Genomic DNA, 22,863 nt, shown 5'->3' on the forward strand with positions numbered 1-22,863 from the left:
TATGGTTAAAAGTTTAAAAATCTTTTCATAGTACATTTCATAGCACATTCAGGTCATAACACATTGACATATGTTTTAAAGTTTATATACAGCTAAAAGTAAACATTCTTAAGACAATTCAAATACAAAAATCAAGTTTCTCTTTCTTAATTATTGAATGGGGGTGCCTGTTTATCAATATAACGAATCTTAATGTAATTTACCGACTGTTGTTCAACGATACTCTTCAAAAAGAAAAAGATAAACATAGCAGGATGAGTCAAGTAAAACTGTTCATTATAGTGGACATGGAAGGATTCTGGACCATTTGTCGTACGCTTACTGTATGATGGCTGCAAATCGTGATTCAATTGTCACATACTTTTCTGTCAGGTAGTCTGCAAATTTGGAACATCTAGGCTCACTTATACAAAGTTAAAAAGCGCAAATGTCCGATCACTTTAATACAGGTGAATCAAAATCTAAAGCGCAAATGTCCATAGTATCTATATATATATATATAAATAACAAAATGAAATTAAAAATCCTCTCTTTTATCGTAAATTTTCGTATAAAACTTTCCGTTATATATATATAGATATCACGATCAAGGAAAGGAAAGGAAAGGACAGTGTTCATTGTCATTATTATCTTCATTTTAACGGTCAGTTGAGCAGGAAAACAAAACTTTTTTGTGTACATACTGAAGTCGTCATTATTGAGAGCCAAAATATCATCTAACTATCTAAAAGCGTTATTCAATTTTTGTAACAGATTTTGTTTTGATGGGTATTTGCTGATTTTAGTCATAAATGGTAACTCATACGTAACAATACAGAAACAGATCCGCAATAAGTGATGCACAGTTATTGCCCATTGGAATTCCGGCCAAGTTAATTGACGATATACGGAATCTATGTATATTTTCGATGAAAAGGGATTTTATAAATTGTTCAATATTTGTCATTATACATGTTTTTGTACCTGGATTTGTCGAATGTCTCTTGAATTTACATAGTCTTTACGGTTTTCTACGTTTTTTAAAAGTTGACATTTAATCAATTAAAGTTTCTACTTTAAAAAAAAATAACTCATTTCGAAGTTCAAAATACCGAAATTTGACAATCATTTCTCACCAATATAACCTGATCATCGCGTAGTATAATGCTTGCCGAAAATTAAAAACTTTCTTTTGAGATATCTCATGTAAGCATATTAACATTTTTAACATTTCTGTACAGCTTCCATCAGGTATCACTTTTGTTTTATAGAAACCTGTGATGATAATGACTTTTTTTTTCTTTTGAATTGTCCTTCTTAGATCTTTATTCACAAAGGACACAAATCATGCAAATGATACTATCGACACGTTTTTTTTCCATTGGCATGTACGTGTGTTTGTCATGTGTATTAACAAATTCAGTATATATTTATATATTTTTGTAAAACTATTCAAACTTATTTAACTTGCATTTTGTCTTAGTACTATTGTATTTATATAACTTTCTACAAAAACAGTCAGATTTATAGCTACATGTTCGGTATGAGCCAATGTTCCCTCACCAGTGTTCTTACATAAATTGTGACTTGGATGGAGAGTTGTCTCATTGGAACGGTTACGGCAAAAAAAACGGTTCGCACGACAAGATCTGGATGCAATCTGGACTCAATCGGCAGAAAAACAGCAATGAAAAGTTTCTCCAGATCATTCCCGTTCCACAGGACACCGTCCAGAATACACAGAACATTGTTAGGATTTTGATCCGATACAACAGATTCTGTCGCGACATAGGCACGATTGTAATCCGACTAGACAAAATCGGCTGAGTTTCCCCGAATGTTACGGGACGCACCTAACTGTCGGGGTGTTTCGCCGAACTATTCGGACCCTTCCCGACCCGTAGGAATCTGTTACAAACTTAAACGACTGCGTTCACACAATGATATGACATTCCAGATAATTGAGGATAGTAATCCGACTTTTTCACTTTCCGTGTCGTATCGCTGTCTGATCTCAAACGGGAGCAATAATCGGCAATGTACGTGTGAACCCCGTATTAGATAGTTGAACTTGTCACAACATGCATTTGTTTGTCGGGTTCACACAACTTGAGTCCGGACGATCGAATATCTGAAATTTATATATTAGACCATGAAAAATGTTTTTGTTTTTTGTTTTATTTTTTCATCACTATAATTTACTAAAACAATGTTAATCATGATGTATATATATATCACAATTTGTATTAACTATTCTGCCGGCAAGTCTTCATTGGCGTCTTGATTGACAAATACAACTACATGTATTCTTATTCTCATTCGTATATGATTCAATTTATTGAAATAAGATTTTTTTTTCTAATTTCCCAGCTGATTTTCTTCAAGCTTGTCAGTCGGCTCGTCTTTTCGTCATTTTGACTGGATAATGTTGACCCCAAAGGCTTACCCATTCATATTTTCCCGGAATGAATACCGGTTGACTTTGTTTTTAAAATTTCATTAGCACCGGAAGTAAACACAAAATGTAAACATTACATGCGAGTTGAAACAAGACAAGGCATTAATTTAGCTTAAAACGTTTCCCTGGGGACGAATATCACAAAGCTAACAATACAGAAGTTAAAAGCAGTCGAATAAGACAGAGAAAAATGTTTACTGATGATGAATTTGCTGTCCTAATGAAAGAATTGGACCAACCTCAGATTGATGGATGGGAATTCTTTACTGAAAGTCACGGAATTTCAATTTATAGGCTATACAATGAAGTGAGTAAACGTATATCATTATGGAGCCAGTACAGATTTGTTCATAACTTAAGTTCTATCATTTGTATTTAAAAAAAATGTGTTATCAGAAGCAAAGGGGGCAAAGGTTACATGTACGTCATAATTGACATTGTACATGGGGAGGGTCTAAAACGCGGAAATGGAAAACGCGGAAATGAAAAATGAGTGTATTATAACTAATATCTTTGGAACCGATAAAGCTAAATTAATAAATAAAACTGATTTTGAAAGCTAATATAATAGTCTATAAGATAAAATTAAAAACATATATATTTACATATGCTTTTTTACCGAAAAGTTGATTGGAAGGCTTTCTTAGTGCGACTCTGGCAACACATTTTTGAACATTAAAACTTAAATTTACGAAAAAGCATATAACCCGGTCAAAGTCTGTAAATTGACTCTTAAAGACATTTAAATGACAAATAATATGATATAAAGAAAAAAATAAATATATTACTATAAAAGGACAAAAAGTTGACCGGAAGTCACCCTTGTATACAAATGCTGAAGTGAAATTTTCACTTTGATACTAAAATTCACAAAAATATGAAATGCCCGGTCAAAATCGAGAACAAGATTCGAAAAGACAATTTAATAACAAATGATATGATATAAATAAAAATAAAAATATATGAAACTAAAATTGCAAAAACTTGACCTGTGGCCTAGCTTATGTTTTAATCTTGACCCCCTTTTATGGAAAAAAATAATTACTAAAACTAGATATAAAAAAAGAATCTAAATCTTCGTGCAAAGCAAAGAACTTGCTATTTTTATTTCATTTAATTTAATTTCAATAGTATCAACATACTTTTGGAAATATAACATGCATAACATCTGATGGTGAAATAAATGCTCTACTAAACTCTTTTTTCAAATAATAATTTCCTAAACCAGAACGTCCACGTAAAATTTCATAATTCTCAAAATTTTGTATGTAATAAAAACCCAAAGCCATTAAATCTACTGGTAGCTCTTTCCAATCATTTTCTCTTTTTAAAACAGCATTCATACTTTCGGAAAGATTGTTTGTTTAATCCAGAATAAGGATCAAACATGCCGGGATATTTTTCAATTAACCATTTACCAGAGTGATTTTGAATTGCCGGAGATATACGTTTATTGAAATGTTCTAAAACTACGGGATTCCATGCATTTTGATGTTAATTTCATTTTTGTTTCCAAAAATTCTTCTTCATTACCAGAATGCAACATCTGATTCAAATGATCTATATAAATTTTAATATTATCACTATCCACTTTGCCTTTTAACCAGAATTTAAAATCTTCTTTTATATGATTCCTACAAAACATAATCGGACAATTTGGAAAAGTATCTCGAATAGCCATTTTTAAACCTGGTTCTTGGTCAATGACAAAAGTAATTTGTTTTTTTATCTGTTCCAGGAATTTTATCTTTCAAGAATTTAAACAAAACTTCATGCCATGTTTACGTTCTCGATTTTGACCGGGCATTTCATATTTTTGTGAATTTTAGTATCAAAGTGAAAATTTCACTTCATCATTTGTATACAAGGGTGACTTCCGGTCAACTTTTTGTCCTTTTATAGTAATATATTTATTTTTTTCTTTATATCATATTATTTTTCATTTAAATGTCTTAAAGAGTCAATTGACAGACTTTGACCGGGCTTTTCATATTTTTGTGAATTTTAATTCAAAGTTGAAAATTTCACTTCAATATTTGTGTACAAGGGGGTCTTCCGGTCAACTTTTTGCCCTTTTATAGTAATACATTTATTTTTTTCTTTATATCATATTATTTGTCATTTAAATGTCTTTAAGAGTCAATTTACAGACTTTGACCGGGCTTTTTATATTTTTGTGAATTTTAATTCAAAGTTGAAAATTTCACTTCAATATTTGTGTACAAGGGGGTCTTCCGGTCAACTTTTTGCCCTTTTATAGTAATACATTTATTTTTTTCTTTATATCATATTATTTGTCATTTAAATGTCTTTAAGAGTCAATTTACAGACTTTGACCGGGCTTTTTATATTTTTGTGAATTTTAATTCAAAATTGAAAATTTCACTTCAATATTTGTGTACAAGGGGGTCTTCCGGTCAACTTTTTGTCCTTTTGTAGTAATGTATTTATTTTTTTTTCTTTATATCATATTATTTGTCATTTAAATGTCTTTAAGAGTCAATTTACAGACTTTGACCGTGTTATATGCTTTTGCATGAATTTAAGTTTTAATGTTCAAAAATGTGTTGCCAGAGTCGCACTAAGGAAGCCTTCCGGTCAACTTTTCGGTAAAAAAGCATATTCAAATATATTTTTTTTTAATTTTATCTTATAGACTATTATATTAGCTTTCAAAATCAGTTTTATTTATTAATTTAGCTTAAGCGGTTCCAAAGATATTAGTTATTATACACTCATTTTTCATTTCCGCGTTTTAGACCTTCCCTTGTACATGCACATGTTGACCTACATTTTTGTACATTGTAGCTGCTGTCAACACCCACAAGCAGCAATGCATGCAATACATGTACATGATCTTTCAATTAGTGAAATTTATCTTCAGAAAGCAAATATGTCTTCTTTTTCCAAATTCTTATAACACAATTTCTCATGCATGACTTTAGGTCATATACAACATGTACATGTACAGGGAAGTTTCATAACAGATGATACATTTGTAGAAATAAAACTGAAAAGTCAATATTGCTCCAATTAAAATTTTCATAATCATTGTTACTTTGGCCATATCCTAGTATATGTTTTTTTTAAACATTGTATCTTTAAATGTTAAAGATTTAAAAAGTTTTATTGAGTTTTGTGTTAAAATTAAAAAGTTATAATTAATGTTATCACATCTTGAGCAATAGTACCCTCTGCTTCCATGTTTCGTAGCAACATGCCTGTTACATAATGTGTGTGCATCACAGTCCACAGCTATATCTTCAGAACTGCTGAACCTTTATTAATAAAAATGATTAAACTTTGCAGATGTTTGTACATTTGTAGTTGTGGGCACATCAAATTAATTTCCCAAATACATGAAATAAATATTAAGAATCGAAGGTCATCATGGTCATGTACAAATGTAACCCATGATGCTTTATTGTTCATTCACGTTAGTGTAAGATTTTTACAAGTTTTTTTTATCATTATTACCAAGTAAATTATGTATTATGATCACTATACTTTATATAAATTTATATAATGTAATTAGGCAATTTATTTTAAATATGTACCGTATACAATTTTCATCCTGATTCTTGAGCAAAGGTCAGCATCATGATCCATACCAAACAGTCAGAGCTCAGACATAAATAAGTCTGAATCTGCTTTTGACTCATAGAGGTCTAAATTTGTAAGTTTTTTGATTTGTCTCCCTTTAATGCAAGACAAAATATGACTTTAATAAGACAAATATTGTTAAGCAAGAAATAATTGACCAGAATCAAAAAGTTGCAAATGTCGACTCCTACAAGTCGATAAGTTACCAAAATTGGTTAACTTCAAGACCCACGCATATTTATAAAAAGGTCATGCATCTAAATCAAATAATGACTACTGTACATTGAAAAACAATGCTTTGTCTTCTAAAGAAAAATATGAATGAGAGTCTAAAAAATCGGAAATAATGTTAATTAACCTTACAATGCAACCACCTGGAACCACACTTAATGAGGTAAAACATCTGTGTTTAGTCATGTTAGTAAGGATGTTCAATGAGACAATTGAATATAGAATAGCTCAAGTTCTTGTGAACTCTCAGACAGGTTTTTGCTGTCATAGGTGGTGTACTTTGGCCACCAAGTAAATTAAGTTTTTTCATCAACAGAAATAGATGTTAACAAGTCTGTCATTTTCTGACTTAGATAGGTCTAAAATTGAAAACACATTTTCATAATAAATACATGTTTTGACTTCTTTAAGTCAAATACAGTTATCAACCTGTTTATGTGTGAGCTCTGACTGCCAAAGCAGGGCTTTCCATTGAAATTGAAGTAGAAGGCTGAATTAAAATTATAGGCGGCTGTAACATGCGTTCGGCGAAGCCGGACGTCCACCAAGCTATAAGCTTGGTGTCTTACGGCAGGGGGTTTGGGGGCCGCTCAAGGCCCCCAGAAGCTCTGCCATAAATAGAGCAAAATCCTGCATTCTCGCAATCTCCTGGCACCTAATTTCATCTTTCAAATGACCATTTTTTATGTATGAAATTAAAGAAAAAAAGAAAAAAAAATCTCAAAGAATTTTTTTTTTTTATGTTATAGTTTTTTATTTTCATTTATTTATGCTTAAAATTCATTTACTTTTAAAAGAGATTTATTTATATAATAATCCGGTTTGTTAAAAATCTTGATCGATTTATTTTGCAGAACTACGTGAATTTGTAAACAAATGACCCCCCTTTTCTCTCCAAAGACTGGTACGCGTAACTAAAATTATACAATTATTTTTCAAGCATTGACAGAAAATTGATATATCCTCTGATTTTCTCTTTTTTTTTGTAAACTGTTCAATAAGTCGGATACATAAATCATTTGGAAATGTTATTTATGAGGGGAAGGACAGGGGTAAGGGAGACAGGGAGAAAGGGGGTAGGAGAAAGGGGGTAGGAGAAAGGAGAAAGGGGGTAGGAGAAAGGAGAGGAAGGCTTGGAGAAAGGAGAAAAAATAAAATATCTCTCCTTTTAAAAAAAATTCTAATATTTCAAGAAAAAATATCTCAAAAGGAGATGTTTTATTCCAATGGGAGAAAGGAGAACGGGGGTAGGAGAAAGGAGAAGAGGGGTGGGAGAAGGGATAAGGGTACCCCCTGTCCTCCCCCTCATTTATTTGAGGTCGAGTCGACAATATTCTACTTTCGTTTTTGACCTTGATTCTCTGAACACCACGTGGGCTTTGAAAAATGAACTTCAAAAGATACTGTTTTCCAGATTCTGAACAATATGATCTACAACACTTTCTTTAATTTGACTGATATTATTCCATAACATAAGATCATCCTATATGAATGTCTTCACGTTTTAAAAGTAAAAAAAGCCAACGAGTTAATGACCCTCGGAACGTCTCTATTGTTATCATTCAATGACCACCGGAACGTCTCTCTTGTTATCTTTGAAAAGAAACGATGCATTCTGACTTTAAATAGACAACCAATCAGTGACCTGAATTCATGTGAACTATATTTAGCCCAAGGTAAATACTGACTTTTCATCCTTGTTTATCGTGACCGCGACTTTGCGAAAATACGTCTCTCGACTGCCTGTAAACATTTGAAAAAGATATTATTTTCTTTTTGAATTTATATTTTTGTCAGTGAAGTAGCCGGAACTTGAAGCCACCGCAAACGGCGGATTTCCGCCGGCTACCGGCTTCAATGGAAAGCCCTGCCAAAGTACATTTTACATCACTACAACTGAGGGTTACTTTTACACCTAAAAAAATAATTTACCTTTTAGGGAGCTTCCATTTGATTTTTATGGGGGGGCTAGGATGAAATTTGAAAAAAATAGGCAGGACAGGAGTTTTGAGTAAAAAAAAGGCAGGATGAGACACTTTGCAAAAAAAAAGGCAGGACAGAGATTACAACTAAAAAAAAATGCAGGACAAAATTTTTCATCCTAGCCCCCCCCATAAAAATCAAATGGTAGCTCCCTTAAGTTTATAGAAGTACATTTTGTATTAAAACTTGATTAGTACATATATATAATACAATGCACATCAAGCACACAAAAGGATTACATTATTTGATAATTCCATGCAGACAAGCTAGGTAGGGATTTTTTTTTTATTCATGTACAAATTTAGATGATTGTTTAAAGTTTTAGATAAAAACAATTTATTAGAAAAAGGATGAAGACTGACAAAAATTTGATGATATGATCTGATAATTTATCTATTTAATTAAACAGATTATATTTATTACAAACAGCAGTGAGCTAAACGAAAATGTTGGCAATTGCAAGTATTATAATTATATGCACCTAATTTTTCAAGGTTTTTACATGATGATACTCTGCTTTTCAGGAATCTGGTCTGTATGAATATAAGATCTATGGAACATTATCAGATGTACTTCCAGATTGCTCAGCTGATGTTTATATGGATTTAGAATACAGGAAAGTCTGGGATTCCTATGCTAAAGGTACAATAAAGGAAACCGTAGTGCAGTACATGTAAATTTGTATACAGCTGCTAATCAATTAAGAGAAACTTTTCTTTGCGGTAAAATCTTTTGATTGTTACTTGATAATTTAAATTAAAAAAACAACTTGTCTATTACTGATCAATATAAACCATTTACTCTGATTATACACATGTCATACACCGTATAATTATAATACAACTTTTTCTAGGTACAATATTGTACAATTTGCAACATCAAAAATATATTCTTCTGCATTTTTTCATTACAATTTTTATAACAAATGGAATCTCAAAGGTTTTCTTATCAGATAATTTGAATATGATCTTATGTAATTGTGTAGGTTGAGAAAACAAATTATGTTTCTTTCTATAGTGCTCTGTTGTAGCCATGATGTAGGATGTCATTAATACTCCTATAAAATTCAAAGGAAAAGTTAATTGTTTTCTTTGGAAAAAGCTCTGCAAATATTCATGATATTAGAAAATGTGGTTTGATTGTCAATAAGACTACATGTAGCTCTCAACCAATGACCAAATGATGCAGAACATAACATTTAATAGGTCATATTATGTCCTTCAACAATGAGCAAAAACCATACTGCATAGAACCTACGATCATTTTAAAAGACAGTGACATATGTACATTTACTTCTATTAGCATCAAAAGATCTAAGATTATAGTATAGAACTGCATGTAAATCTTCAAACCATGATAAAATGCTGCGTTTTTAGTTTTAAGATATTACAGTTTATTTTAGGGAAATCACCAAATGACACCAAATATTGATTGTTTACTATGATTATGTGTTAGCTTTATTGTGAGAAGAATTTTCCAACACAAAATAATTCTGAAGAAATGAATTGTAAAAGACAATAATTTAGCTGTACACATAGTATCATTTAATCTGTATTTCAGAATTATACGAAAAAGAAGAAAATGGAAAGAAAGTAATTTATTGGAATGTAAATTATCCATGGCCAATGTCTAATAGAGATGTATCCTTTTCGTTGTCAATATGATAATTTTTTATGTGACTGTCATGCAAGTGAGAGGTTTAGCTAGCTGTAAAATCAGTTTTAATCCACCATTTTATAAATAAGAAAATGCCCAAAATAAGTCAGGAATATGACATTGTTGTCCATTTTTTTGATGTGTTTGATTTTTCCATTTGATTAGGAACTTTCTGCTTTCTGATGTTTTGTTCACAAATTAACACCTAGTTTTATATTGTAAATTGAATATGTTTTTCACATGTCATGAACCTTTGATAAAATTAAAAGTTCAATGATTTATGATTAATCTGTTAATTTACCATTTGTCATGTACAAACACATATTAACAACTCCTTACAAAAGTTGATATCCCTATTAATTAACCTTTTGTCTGATTAAACAAATATATGTTTTAGTCAAAATGTCAAGGAAACAGGATTTATTGAAAAAGTGAGAGTGCATGATTGTTTTGAAGACAAGTAAACAACTTCTCTTTAATTATTTGAGTTTCCAGAATTGCTGTTAAGTTTAGTTGAAAAACAGCTGTGATTATTGATATTAGAAGAGATATTTAATTATTATGATTGATACATGAGATTAGAAAAATTAGAAAATTAGAAACAAACTTTCAATTTCAAAAGTCAGAACAAATTAAAAAATGTGAACAATGGTATGCTACATCAAAGTATTCTCAATGATTGAACAATACTTTATACTTCTATATCAAAGAATGTTCAAATTACTTAATCTATAAATAACACTGAATCTTATGTTATATGTATTGTCTATTCAGAAATAACACTGAATCTTATGTTATATGTATTGTCTATTCAGAAATAACACTGAATCTTATGTTATATGTATTGTCTATTCAGAAATATTCTATAGTCCTCAACATGCTTATTGAAACAAATTGATTTCCTCAAGAGTTTAACTACCTGGTGATGTGTTGTAGGAATTATTTAGAACACTTACAGTATAATTAAGCTTAGAGGTTTACAAAAGTTTATAAATAGATTTCTAACATTCTGAAATAAAACAACTAGAAACAAATTCTGTATATAAGTACTGCAGAAACATTAAATTTTTGTGGGGTCAAAATTTCGTGATTTTGTCTCTACAAAAGATTTCATGGGGATTTAATTTCGTGGTTTGGAAGTGATTTTATGTGTAGGTTAAATTTTCTTTGGGGTTTTAATTTTGTGGATATATTCTTACCATGAAATCAACAAAGTTAAAACATCCACAAAAATTTCCCCTTTTACAGTATATGATTTTGGATTCAGTATGATCTTTTCTGCCTCAATGTTATTTTTGTTTCTTTTGTCTCATTGAACCATTGGACTTAAGTCAACCTGCAGAATTGTAAATTTTGTCAAGGTTAGGTTATTGTAAAAGTATGAAGGAAAAAAGCATTTATATATTACATTTTTTTGGGGGTAGCTAAGTAAATATATGATTGTCCTTAGCATTGAACCACCTTAACAAACAATAAGTATGTATACAAACGTGAGATGAGAGAGTTAGAACATAATGGAAACAAAGTTTGGATAGTAATGGCAGAAAGTACAGAATGTTTAAGTATACCAGAGAAAAGTGGTGTTATTAGAGTAGACGATTATAAACAAAGCTGTGTACTTACAACGGATGGAAAACAAGGATCAAAAGGTACAAATACGAGATAATTCTAGAGATAAACCAAATTACATTGACCATATTTGATATGTTTTCAATTTGGAAAAAAATTACCATGGTGCTTCATTTCTGTTCACCAGCTTAAGTCAGCCAACAAAACTATGTTCCATTGCTTTTGATATATATTTAAAAGTAAAATTACGAAAATACTGATCTCAGAGGAAAATTCAAAACATAAAGTCTCTAATCAAATGTCAAAATCAAAAGCTCAAACACATCAACTTAAATGGGGAAAACAACTGTAATATTCCTGACTTGGTATAGGCATTATATTAAGGGAATACGATACAGTTTTGATCCCATATTTACAGTTTGGTAAAAATTTCCATGTTGACTATTTTTTTCCTGATTAAAGGGGCACTAGCTGTCAAATTCATGGTCACCGATTTGACTCAAATTCTCATATTTGATTTATAACAATGTAAAACATTTATCCAAACTATCAAAAGTCTAAAATAAACATTTTACAGAGCATGGGGTAGATAATATAAAGGTTCATTTCGTGTGTATTTTAGTCCAGACGCCATCTAATTACCTATCGATTTGACCTCAGATGACCATATAAGCGATGTAAACATAAATAAAGATATGAATAGATTAAACCAACACGTGCAATTAGATTTTTATAGGTCTGTTTGATTTTATTTTATAGATTTAAAATAGATGTTTGTCATTGTTTTTAACCGTATAAGAATGATTTTAAGTGCATCGAATTAGTAATCAAATGATTTACCTTAGTTTCACTTTCATTGTTGACATTCTTTTTCTTTAAATAACCAGTACACGTACAATGCATGCGTTGCCAATCTCTAGCTAGGGGTTAAATTGAAGTTCACATGAATACGGATTTAAAGAGGTCGACTCATTCACTTGCAAGTGAATTACTAATTATCAATGTTTATTAGCGTAATTTGACAAAATTTACCCTTTTTGGCTGCAAAAAGCGAATTGTTATTTCACTATTTCACTTTCATTATTGATTGAATAGAAAAAAATCAAACTTTAAAATTTTTATATATCTCGTAGCTAGTGCCCCTTTAAATGAAATATGTAATAAAAAATATACCTTCATGTGCTGCTTTTTGAGTAAATTAAGGTTCAAATTTCAGATATTTCCTCAAAATACGGATTTGTGGACATATTTTTCCTTTCAATAGAAATACATAACTTTTTTTGTTTTAAAGATAAACACAATCTGTTTTTTGTTAAATAATTTGTCATTTATGTGCTTTATAAATATTGCATAAATTTGTACATTTTGTTTTTACAAATAACTCAAATTTATCAAACGTTTCATTAATGTAGAAAAAAACGTAATTTTTTGCTGTATATTAATTAAATAAAAAAATAATGCACTATTTACGTTTTCATCAAAATTGGTACACGTTATCTTCTTGCATAATCAAACCAAATGTCATTTTAAAACAGAGGGGTCCATAAACTCGTTTTCAAGTTAAATCAGTTTGAATGATAAAAATCAGCCAAAAAACTGCATCTTTTCCCGATAAGTCAACGTTTGACGTCGCAAAAATAACAATTTACGTTAGTAACGTCATTACCTCCCCTGTAATGATTCAGATTTGTCTCCACATATCATAAATATCTCAGTGGGATGAACCAAGTCACCTTTTTGGTGTCCTCTTTTACGAAGGAATCACGGAGAAGCAGCAGATTTATAAAGTCATCTTTGTAGAAATTGAATTATAAGCATGTTAACTTCAAAAAAAAATTACACCCAAATTATGTCTAATTTCAAAATTTTTCTTTATACATATACATAATTATGCAGTACGCATTAAAAGGTAAATCAACTTAAATTTTTATATATCTTTTTTTTGTAGCTTTTATGAGATACTATGACAACCCAAAAGGAATGATTCCAACATGGCTGATAAATTGGGGAGCTAAGGTGAGAGTTGTTATATATTTTTCTTGTCAGGAGAAGCTATATTTCCTCTTACCTAACTAGAATTTGTTTCGTTGACTAACTTCCAGTGACTAATATTTGATGCATACCTAGAACAATAGATGCACTTAATTTAAGCCTGATTTTGAATTCAAATAATAATTAGCAAACTTAAAATATGATTTAAGGATAACTAATAGATAAAATAAATTTTAGAATATATATAACTTTAAGGAATTTCCGGTCCTCAATGCTCTTCAACTTTGTACTTTTTTTTGGCCTTTTAACTTTTTTTTATTCAATTGTCACTGATGAATCTTTTGTAGATGAAAAGCCCGTCTTACGCAAATATAGAATTTCTTCCACTTGTTAGTCTTTTTATTACAATGACAATACACCGTTTAAAGGAATTAAGGTGGCTCGAGGGTATAAATCAATTTGTTTTTAAATATAGGATTTTGCTATTTTTTTCTATAAATAAATAACTTAATTTTGGATGTAACGCGTCTTCTGATTGGATGACGTTATTTTGTTATGAGCCCATAGACATAATTTAGTCATGTGACCGTGACGTCATCAACGTTTTTTCATCGTTTTCTACGGTTTAAAATGGAATTTAGAATTAAATTATAAGAAATGACTGTAATATTTTTTCTGTCTATTCAAAATAACATAAAAAATGTGGTGCACACTGTTAATAACCCGCTACGCGCATTATTCAGTGTGCACCAAATTTTTTATGTTATTTCTTCATAGACAGAAAAAATATTACAGTCATTCCTTAATTAACTTTATCCTATACTTAATGGAAAAATAAAATAAAATTATGGGGTCATTGCACTTTAAGCTCATTTTGACCTCAAAGAAGCATGCATTTTTTGTTAAGGTACTATTTTTCTTTTGAACTAATTAGAGACAAAAAGTAATATCGAAATAAAAAAAGAACTAAATGAGTGAAATCGCTTAAATTTTTCCATAGTTTAGTTTAAGTACAGTTTATTTGAAAAAAATATTAAAAAATATAGGTCAACATTCAGTTAAAAAAGTTATTCCAATTTTAATGCCAAAAAAATTGCATTTTGTCACCAAAGGGAGATAATTTGAAACTTTTTCAATGATATAAACATTTTAAAAGTCACCTGGGACTAAACAAATTGATTTTTTGGTTGATTTTTGTACCATATCATAAAGTAACAACTAAAAGTGTTATAAAGAAAATTTGTAAAAAAAAAATGTTATTTTTGTACCCTCGAGCCTCCCTAGATATAAAATAAAAAATACTTTAGATTTGAACTCATTCCTTTTTGTTTTGATGCATCATCCTCTACAGTTTCAAACACCTGTTGTTTTATTACACTAGATAAAGTAATTGTTTCACAATTGAAATAAATTAATTTTCTTTATCTTGTAAATCACTGATTTTATTGCAATCAATGTGATAATACGATTGTTTATCATAGGTTGACAGGTTACTCAAAGGTTGCCAGTTCCCATCATTTTCATTGAATAAAAAAATAAAAGTTGAAAATTATTAGGTACAAATGTGTTATGAACATATACATGTATTTACCTTTGTATGTTAGTTCTTGATTCAAACCCCATTTATTGATAATGTTATCTCTATGTGATACTTGTATAAAAACTATTATTTTAAAGCCTTTCAACATAAACCCAAATATCATTGAATATGATCAGTAAAGCATGAGAGACATTTCAGCCAGTGCATTCTTGTTTAATTTAACTTGAAACCACCAAAAATATTTATATTAACAACCTTGTTTAAAATGTATATGATTTTAATTAAAGCTATATCTGACTGGTTCTTTCCAATAAAAAATTGACTTGTCTTTAATTTCCTTGTTTATTTTATTATCCTCATTTAGTATGATTGTGTTTTATTATAAGCTGGATAGGGTTGAGATCTCACAAATATGTTTAATCCTGTGGTATTTTTATACGACCGCAAAATTTGAAAAATTTTTCGTCGTATATTGCTATCACGTTGGCTGCGTCGTCTGCGTCGTCGTCGTCGTCGTCCGAATACTTTTAGTTTTGGCACTCTAACTTTAGTAAAAGTGAATGGAAATCTATGAAATTTTAACACAAGGTTTATGACCACAAAAGGAAGGTTGGTATTGATTTTGGGAGTTTTGGTCCCAACATTTTAGGAATTAGGGGCCAAAAAGGGCCCAAATAAGCATTTTCTTGGTTTTCGCACTATAACTTTAGTTTAAGTTAATAGAAATCTATGAAATTTTGACACAAGGTTTATGACCACAAAAGAACGGTTGGGATTGATTTTGGGAGTTTTGGTTTCAACAGTTTAGGAATTAGGGGCCAAAAAAGGGCCCAAATAAGCATTATTCTTGGTTTTCGCACAATAACTTTAGTTTAAGTAAATAGAAATCAATGAAATTTAAACACAATGTTAATGACTACAAAAGGAAGGTTGGTATGGATTTTGGGAGTTTAGGTCCCAACAGTTTAGGAATTAGGGGCCAAAAAGGGACCCAAATAAGCATTTTTCTTGGTTTTCGCACCATAACGTTAGTATAAGTAAATAGAAATCTATGAAATTTAAACACAAGGTTTATGACCATAAAAGGAAGGTTGGTATTGATTTTGGGAGTTTTTGTCCCAACAGAATAAGGGGCCCAAAGGGTCCAAAATTAAACTTTGTTTGATTTCATCCAAATTGAATAATTGGGGTTCTTTGATATGCCGAATCTAACTGTCATGACTGTGTATGTAGATTCTTAACTTTTGGTCCCGTTTTCAAATTGGTCTACATTAAGGTCCAAAGGGTCCAAAATTAAACTTAGTTTGATTTTGACAAAAAATGAATCAGTTAGGTTCTTTGATATGCTGAATCTAAAAATGTACTTAGATTCTTGATTATTGGCCCAGTTTTCAAGTTGGTCCAAATCGGGGTCCAAAATTAAACTTTGTTTGATTTCATCAAAAATTGAATAAATGGGGTTCTTTTATATACCAAATCTAACTGTGTAAGTAGATTCTTCATTTTTGGTCCTGTTTTCAAATTGGTCTACACTAAAGTCCAAAGGGTCCAAAATTAAACTTAGTCTGATTTTAACAAAAATTGAAATCTTGGGGTTCTTTGATATGCTGAATCCAAAAATGTACTTAGATTTTTTATTATGGGCCCAGTTTTCAAGTTGGTCCAAATCAGGATCTAAAATTATTATATTAAGTATTGTGCAATAGCAAGTCTTTTCAATTGCACAGTATTGCGCAATGGCAAGAAATATCTAATTGCACAATATTGTGAAATAGCAAATTTTTTTTTAATTAGAGTTATCTTTCTTTGTCCAGAATAGTAAGCAAGAAATATCTAATTGCAAAATATTGTGCAATAGCAAGATTTTTTTTTTAATTGGAGTTATCTTTCTTTGTCCAGAATCAACTTAAATCTTTGTTATATACAATATACAATGTATATTCACTTTTTACTACCAACTGATAAATTAAAATAATCTTTACCATTCAGTGATAACAAGCAGTTTTTTTACATCTTAATATTTTATGATGTATTTAAATGAGTAGTTATTGTTGCAAACTCCATTAGAAATTTTAATTGAGATTAGTTTTGGAGTAAGGGAAAGGGGGATGTGATTAAAAAAATTGGGTTCAATTTTTCTCATTTGAAATTTCATAAATAAAAAAGAAAATTTCTTCAAACATTTTTTTGAGAGGATTAATATTCAACAGCATAGTGAATTGCTCTAAGAGAAAACAAAAATTTTAAGTTCATTAGAACACATTCATTCTGTGTCAGAAACCTATGCTGTGTCAACTATTTAATCACAATCCAAATTTAGAGCTGAATCCAGCTTGAATGTTGTGTCCATACTTGCCCCAACCGTTCAGGGTTCAACCTCTGCGGTCGTATAAAGCTACGCCCTGCGGAGTATCTGGTTGTGTCTGTCCAAGGTGAGAGACCTCTGGCCTTTGATAATATTGTTTATCTTTTTAATTTTGGTTCATTTATATATTTTGGAGTTTAGCACTGAATTAGTATACATGATGGTTTATGAGCCAGCTGAAGCCTGCTTTCTGGTTTAGGATTTTCTTGCTGTGTAAATAAAAATTGAAAAATAATTGGAAATTAAATGAGATGAAATATAGTTACTGTATAAGATTAATTTTAATTCCTAGAACTTGTAACATATAGTATCGAATTCATAACAGTGTGGCTATGGACATTGATTGGCGCACTTTAATATCCCATTGACTAGGACAGATTAGGTGAACGTTCGTCTATAACGCCCATTGCTCACGACGTCCTTAATATAAACATTTAAACCGTGGGGTCACCAAAGGTTCTCAACGCCTATATAAAATAATTTGAAATACTAATCAGGAATTTGTGTTTTGATTTATATTGATTAATTAAACGTCCTTTACTTGTGTTTTTGTTATGTTTCGACAATCAATTTTCATAATAAGATATCGCAAAGCCATGTTCTTTCAGAAAAAAGAATGACTTACTGAATGCATGTATTGATTGATTATCTTTTTCGGATTTAACAATTGCGATTGTCGAGTTATGTAATCTTTTAACTTTTATCTGGTCTAATTTTATTTTAGAACGAATGCATAATCCACTTTCAAAAGTTGTGCAAATACGAAACATAAAGACAAAATATACTTCTGCCCTGTCTTGTTCGTACTTGAAAGTTTTTGGATATTAAAAAAGCTATTTGGATTAAACCTTGTGAAATTTGCATGCATTAACGTTATTGTATTGGCAAAATGTATCATTTGGTGTATATAGGGAAACTTAAACCGTTCTGCTATACTGCTACTATACTTGTGAAAAACACTTGGCAACAGAAACGCATTCATCTTATCTATATAAAAAAAAAATCGACCCAATTTACATAGAAATGGACGTCTTCGTGCATTTGTGATCGCAAATAAAATATGTTCCGGACCTTATGAGTATTTGGACCATACATGTATGGTTGGACCATATTAGTATACCCTTATGGTCATGATATATGCGTATGGTCCAAATACTCATATGGTCCGGAACACATACATGATATTCTGTGCGTTGTCGGTCGTCTATTAATTTTTTTCTTTTGTTGATGGATTTGACGTCTTTCTGTGAGTGATTATTTGTTCATGACTTAAAACTTACTTGCAAATAATTTAAAAACAAGACTTGATTTATAAAAATGTCCAAACAAACCATGATTTTTTTTTAAACATACATCACATCCATTGCAAAAGGCTAAAATTCGCCAGGTCTTTAATTTCAACTAAGTGAGTTGACTAAATTAATGTTGCGGACCATTTTCCAATTTCCATACGGTATCCCTATTTTTTTTCTCGCTCATCTTTTATGTTTGTTTTTTTTTCATCCCAAGACCTCTTGGAGCTTTCATTCTATAAAGTGTGTATTTTGCTAATGGTCGAAGGCCATACGGGGACCTATAGCTTGATAACGCCTGTTGGTCCCTGGAAAAATGTGTCTGATTGTCTATCACACTTCATATTCTTATTTTAACATGCAGTTATATCTATGATAAGAATGAAAATTGAATTGTCATCGAGACAAAAACCCAACCAAAGAGCAAAAAAAAAAAAAGAAAAAAAAGCCCAAGGCAACATGTAGATCTTTCGAATCAAGGGAATTGCTATAAATATATTTATTTCAGGTCAATAGTATTAGGCCATACTCAAGTTATAAAATAGATCTTGTCGTCAACTTTTGCAACCAGCTTCTATGTTTCTATAATGCACTGTTCATCTTTTTTGGGCTTCGACTTTTCCATTGGACAGACAATTTTGTTTTCGACTGTTTTGAAAAGATGCATTTTTTTTACAAAATCATACAAGTAAGGAGTCTCTGGCCTTTGGTAGTGTTGTATGTTAATTAATGTTTGTTTATTTATTTGTTTAGGAAATAAGTATGACGTACATTTTCATTGAACTAGGACACTTTTTATAATAGTTTTTCGATATCGCTCGGGCAAAAATAATCACGAATATAATGCCTACCCATGTTAAAACTACAATAAAGTATAGTTTGCATCAATTATTTCTTGAACCTACCATTTTTTTTGTCTGTGTTGGATTTGTGTGGCATTGAAAAAAACGGGTATAAACTACACAGTGCAGCTTCCAACAAGAATACAAGATTTATTGATTTTCAAAATGCGACCAAAATTAAAAATTTGCTCGCAGCGGAAAAAATTCAACAGTTTGATTTTCATTGAAATAAAATAATTGTTATGATTTACACACCCATACTTTTTCAAATATAAATATTCGAACTATTTTGTTTGTTGTTTCCTTTATAAATTTACATCATTTTTAAAAAGACCACGCGTCTTCGATATTTAGAAGACTATAAAAGCGATGTTCATTATCTTTCTTCTGCTGTAAGTTTAATTTAGTTATTTTGTGTCATAATTGCCATCTCGTATGTTTTAAATTTGAATAAAGAAGATTCAGGTTGTCTTATACGTCAATGATACACACAAAAAAAAAACGATAACAAATAAAATAAAGTGCAACATTCATTCTCCATGAAAAGAATACATCACATGGATGTAATTTTTGTAAGAAAAATACCAATTTCGTGAGAAGTGTGTGTTGGACTTGAAGAGCCAAGGCAAACCGACAAATATCTGAATGAACGAATCGATTTATGGTATATAAAAAAAAACAAAGCCCACATGGTTAGCATTGAATAAATAGAAGGCCACACTTAAATGATGACAACGTAGAAGTTTTTGTTCTCTTAATCAATAAGATATTTTCTGAAATAACGCGAGTCCCTATTAACTTAAAAGTTTTTTTGTTTTTTTTTTACCATGAATAAACTTTTTTTTTATTATTATTATTTATTGATATCAGCTCTGGACATTAATATTCTTAAAAGTGAAACTGTTGTAAGTGATGGTATAACAATTATTTAAAATAAATTCCTTAAATGATATGTGAAAAGAAAGTTTCATTTTATGTATCAAAATGTGTAACAAATGATTATTTAAATCCCCACTTGAAGGCCTCCGATAGACTGAGTGAGCATAAAATCATCGCCCACGACAAACAAGTTAAAGGTAAACTTTTCAGTACAATTACTAATAAACGTTTTACTGTTGACCACACTGTTATGAATTTCGTTCTATAACATAATATTTTTTTCTTTTTCACAGACTGGTGTGCCATCCTTTTTGACAATGATGCAAGAAGCATGTAGAGGATATCCAAAATACCTAGAATCAAGGAATAAGAGCTGATGTGAAGCATGAATAGGCTATTTTCAAATTCTATGTTGATATTTTGTGTTTATTCCAGTACTGATAAAAAGGATAAATGACATATTATATGTATGATTGTTCAATAATGCCATATACATTGGTCACATCCCACTGAATGCATTAAATCAACCTTTCATGCATTTTTAATGTTGTGGGTTTATTATCTCTGATAAAAATTACAAAACCATATCCTATTGAATCGTCAAATAATTGATAATACTGAAGACACTCTGAAACCATAATTTCTTAGTATTTAAAATTTATGTGAATAGAAAAAAATTCCAAGCCATTAATCACATATCAGTTTCTCGATTATCAGACTGATCAAGTGAAAACATCACATCTTTTTAAACAGCATCAGATCTTCAAGTTAAGTCATATCAAACTTCAATTAAGAACATTATTATGACCAAACATGTTAATATTTCACAATGTTTCAATATCAAGATATTACAATAGATATGGATATCTATTCATTATTTGTACTTTTAAATTTCTGTCTTTTTGATGTATTCCTCAGGTTTTGTTTTGTTCATATAGATTTTTAGTATTTATTATTGTCTGAAAACCTTGATCTTTCACTAATACAAAATCTTTATGATGATGCGTGCAATATTGTACTAAATATATGTATTTAAAATTTTTAATATATTTGTAGTTTGAAATATAGTATTATAAACTTTATGTGTTGAATTTCTTATTTGAACATGAAATATTAAAGAAGACGATACACTTTCTTGTTCCAGTTAGATTTCTTACTGGAAGCTAGATTTTTACCATCCCAGGGGGTCTAAGACACACTTGTGTTAAAAGCATTCACGGATTGAAGAGACGTACAAACACTGAAGCAGTTGGATGTTGGATGAGTACTGATTGGTAATTTAGTCTTAGATGCATGATTTTGTTTGTTAGTTGTTATTGGTTTTGGACGTGCTGTCAGTAACTGCAAGTACTCTCAGATCTGAACTAAGTGTCTTTTTTTTGGGGGATGATCAAGTACCCGGCCACATTCACTTTTGTAAAAGGTACTTCTATTTGTATCCATCTGATGAGTTAAGCCCTTTTCATCTGAATTTTATAGTCCGTTCTTATGTTGTACTGTTACACCATTGTCTCAGGTTAGGGGAGGGTTGGGATCTCGCTAACATATTTAACCACATTCTCAATCTGTATATACATGCTTGTCCCTAGTTAGGAGCCTGTAAATCAGTGGATGTCGTTTTTTGCTGTATTACATATTTGTTTTTCGTTCATTTCTTTGTACACAAATAAGGTATTCAGTTTTCTCGTTTGAATTGTTTTACATTTGTTCATTTGGGGGCCTTTGATATCTGCGGTATGACCTTTGCTCATTGTCGAAGGCCGTTTGGTGACATAAAGTTGTTGATTCCTGTGTCTAACCCACCCGAGTTATATATGAGCCTGCAATTCAGAGGTTGTTGTTGGAATACGACCTCACATGTCTAACCACCCGAGTTATATATGAGCCTGCAATTCAGAGGTCGTTGTTGGAATACGACCTGACATGTCTAACCCACCCGAGTTATATATGAGCCTGCAAGTCAGAGGTTGTTGTTGGAATACGACCTGACATGTCTAACCCACTCGAGTTATATATGAGCCTGCAATTAAGATCTAAGACTAGGAATACGACCTGACATGTCTAACCCACCCGAGTTATATATGAGCCTGCAATTCAGAGGTTGTTGCTGGAATACGACCTGACATGTCTAACCCAACCGAGTTATATATGAGCCTGCAATTCAGATCTTAGACTAGGAATACGACCTGACATGTCTAACCCACCCGAGTTATATATGATCCTGCAATTCAGATCTAAGACTAGGAATAAGACCTGACATGTCTAACCCACCCGAGTTATATATGTGCCTGCAATTCTCTAAGACTAGGAATACGACCTCACATGTCTAACCCACCCGAGTTATATAGGAGCCTGCAATTCTCTAAGACTAGGAATACGACCTCACATGTCTAACCCACCCGAGTTATATATGAGCCTGCAATTCAGAGGTTGCTGTTGGTCTAACCCACCCGAGTTATATATGAGCCTGCAAT

The 22,863-nt window shown here is 30.9% G+C and overlaps 1 protein-coding gene across 1 annotated transcript; it reads left to right on the top strand.

Moving 5' to 3' along the window:
• The first annotated feature begins 2,463 nt into the window (after positions 1-2,463).
• LOC139512666 (phosphatidylcholine transfer protein-like) lies at positions 2,464-21,471 on the top strand. Its single transcript, XM_071300450.1, has 6 exons — positions 2,464-2,744; positions 8,779-8,896; positions 9,815-9,894; positions 11,388-11,559; positions 13,428-13,495; positions 20,683-21,471. Exons 1-6 carry the CDS (start codon positions 2,628-2,630, stop codon positions 20,764-20,766), a joined length of 639 nt encoding a protein of 212 aa, XP_071156551.1. The 5' UTR covers positions 2,464-2,627; the 3' UTR covers positions 20,767-21,471.
• The last annotated feature ends 1,392 nt before the right edge of the window (positions 21,472-22,863 follow it).

The sequence above is a fragment of the Mytilus edulis genome, chromosome 2, assembly GCF_963676685.1.
Source record: "Mytilus edulis chromosome 2, xbMytEdul2.2, whole genome shotgun sequence".
NCBI lineage: Eukaryota > Metazoa > Mollusca > Bivalvia > Mytilida > Mytilidae > Mytilus > Mytilus edulis.

Bases quoted from the DNA above. Each gene is read 5' to 3' on its own strand.
- LOC139512666 (XM_071300450.1), top strand. From the start codon at position 2,628: ATGTTTACTGATGATGAATTTGCTGTCCTAATGAAAGAATTGGACCAA. The intron at 2,745-8,778 runs GTGAGTAAACGT...TCTGCTTTTCAG, and splicing joins TTTATAGGCTATACAATGAA to GAATCTGGTCTGTATGAATA. The intron at 11,560-13,427 runs GTACAAATACGA...TTTTTTTTGTAG, and splicing joins TGGAAAACAAGGATCAAAAG to CTTTTATGAGATACTATGAC.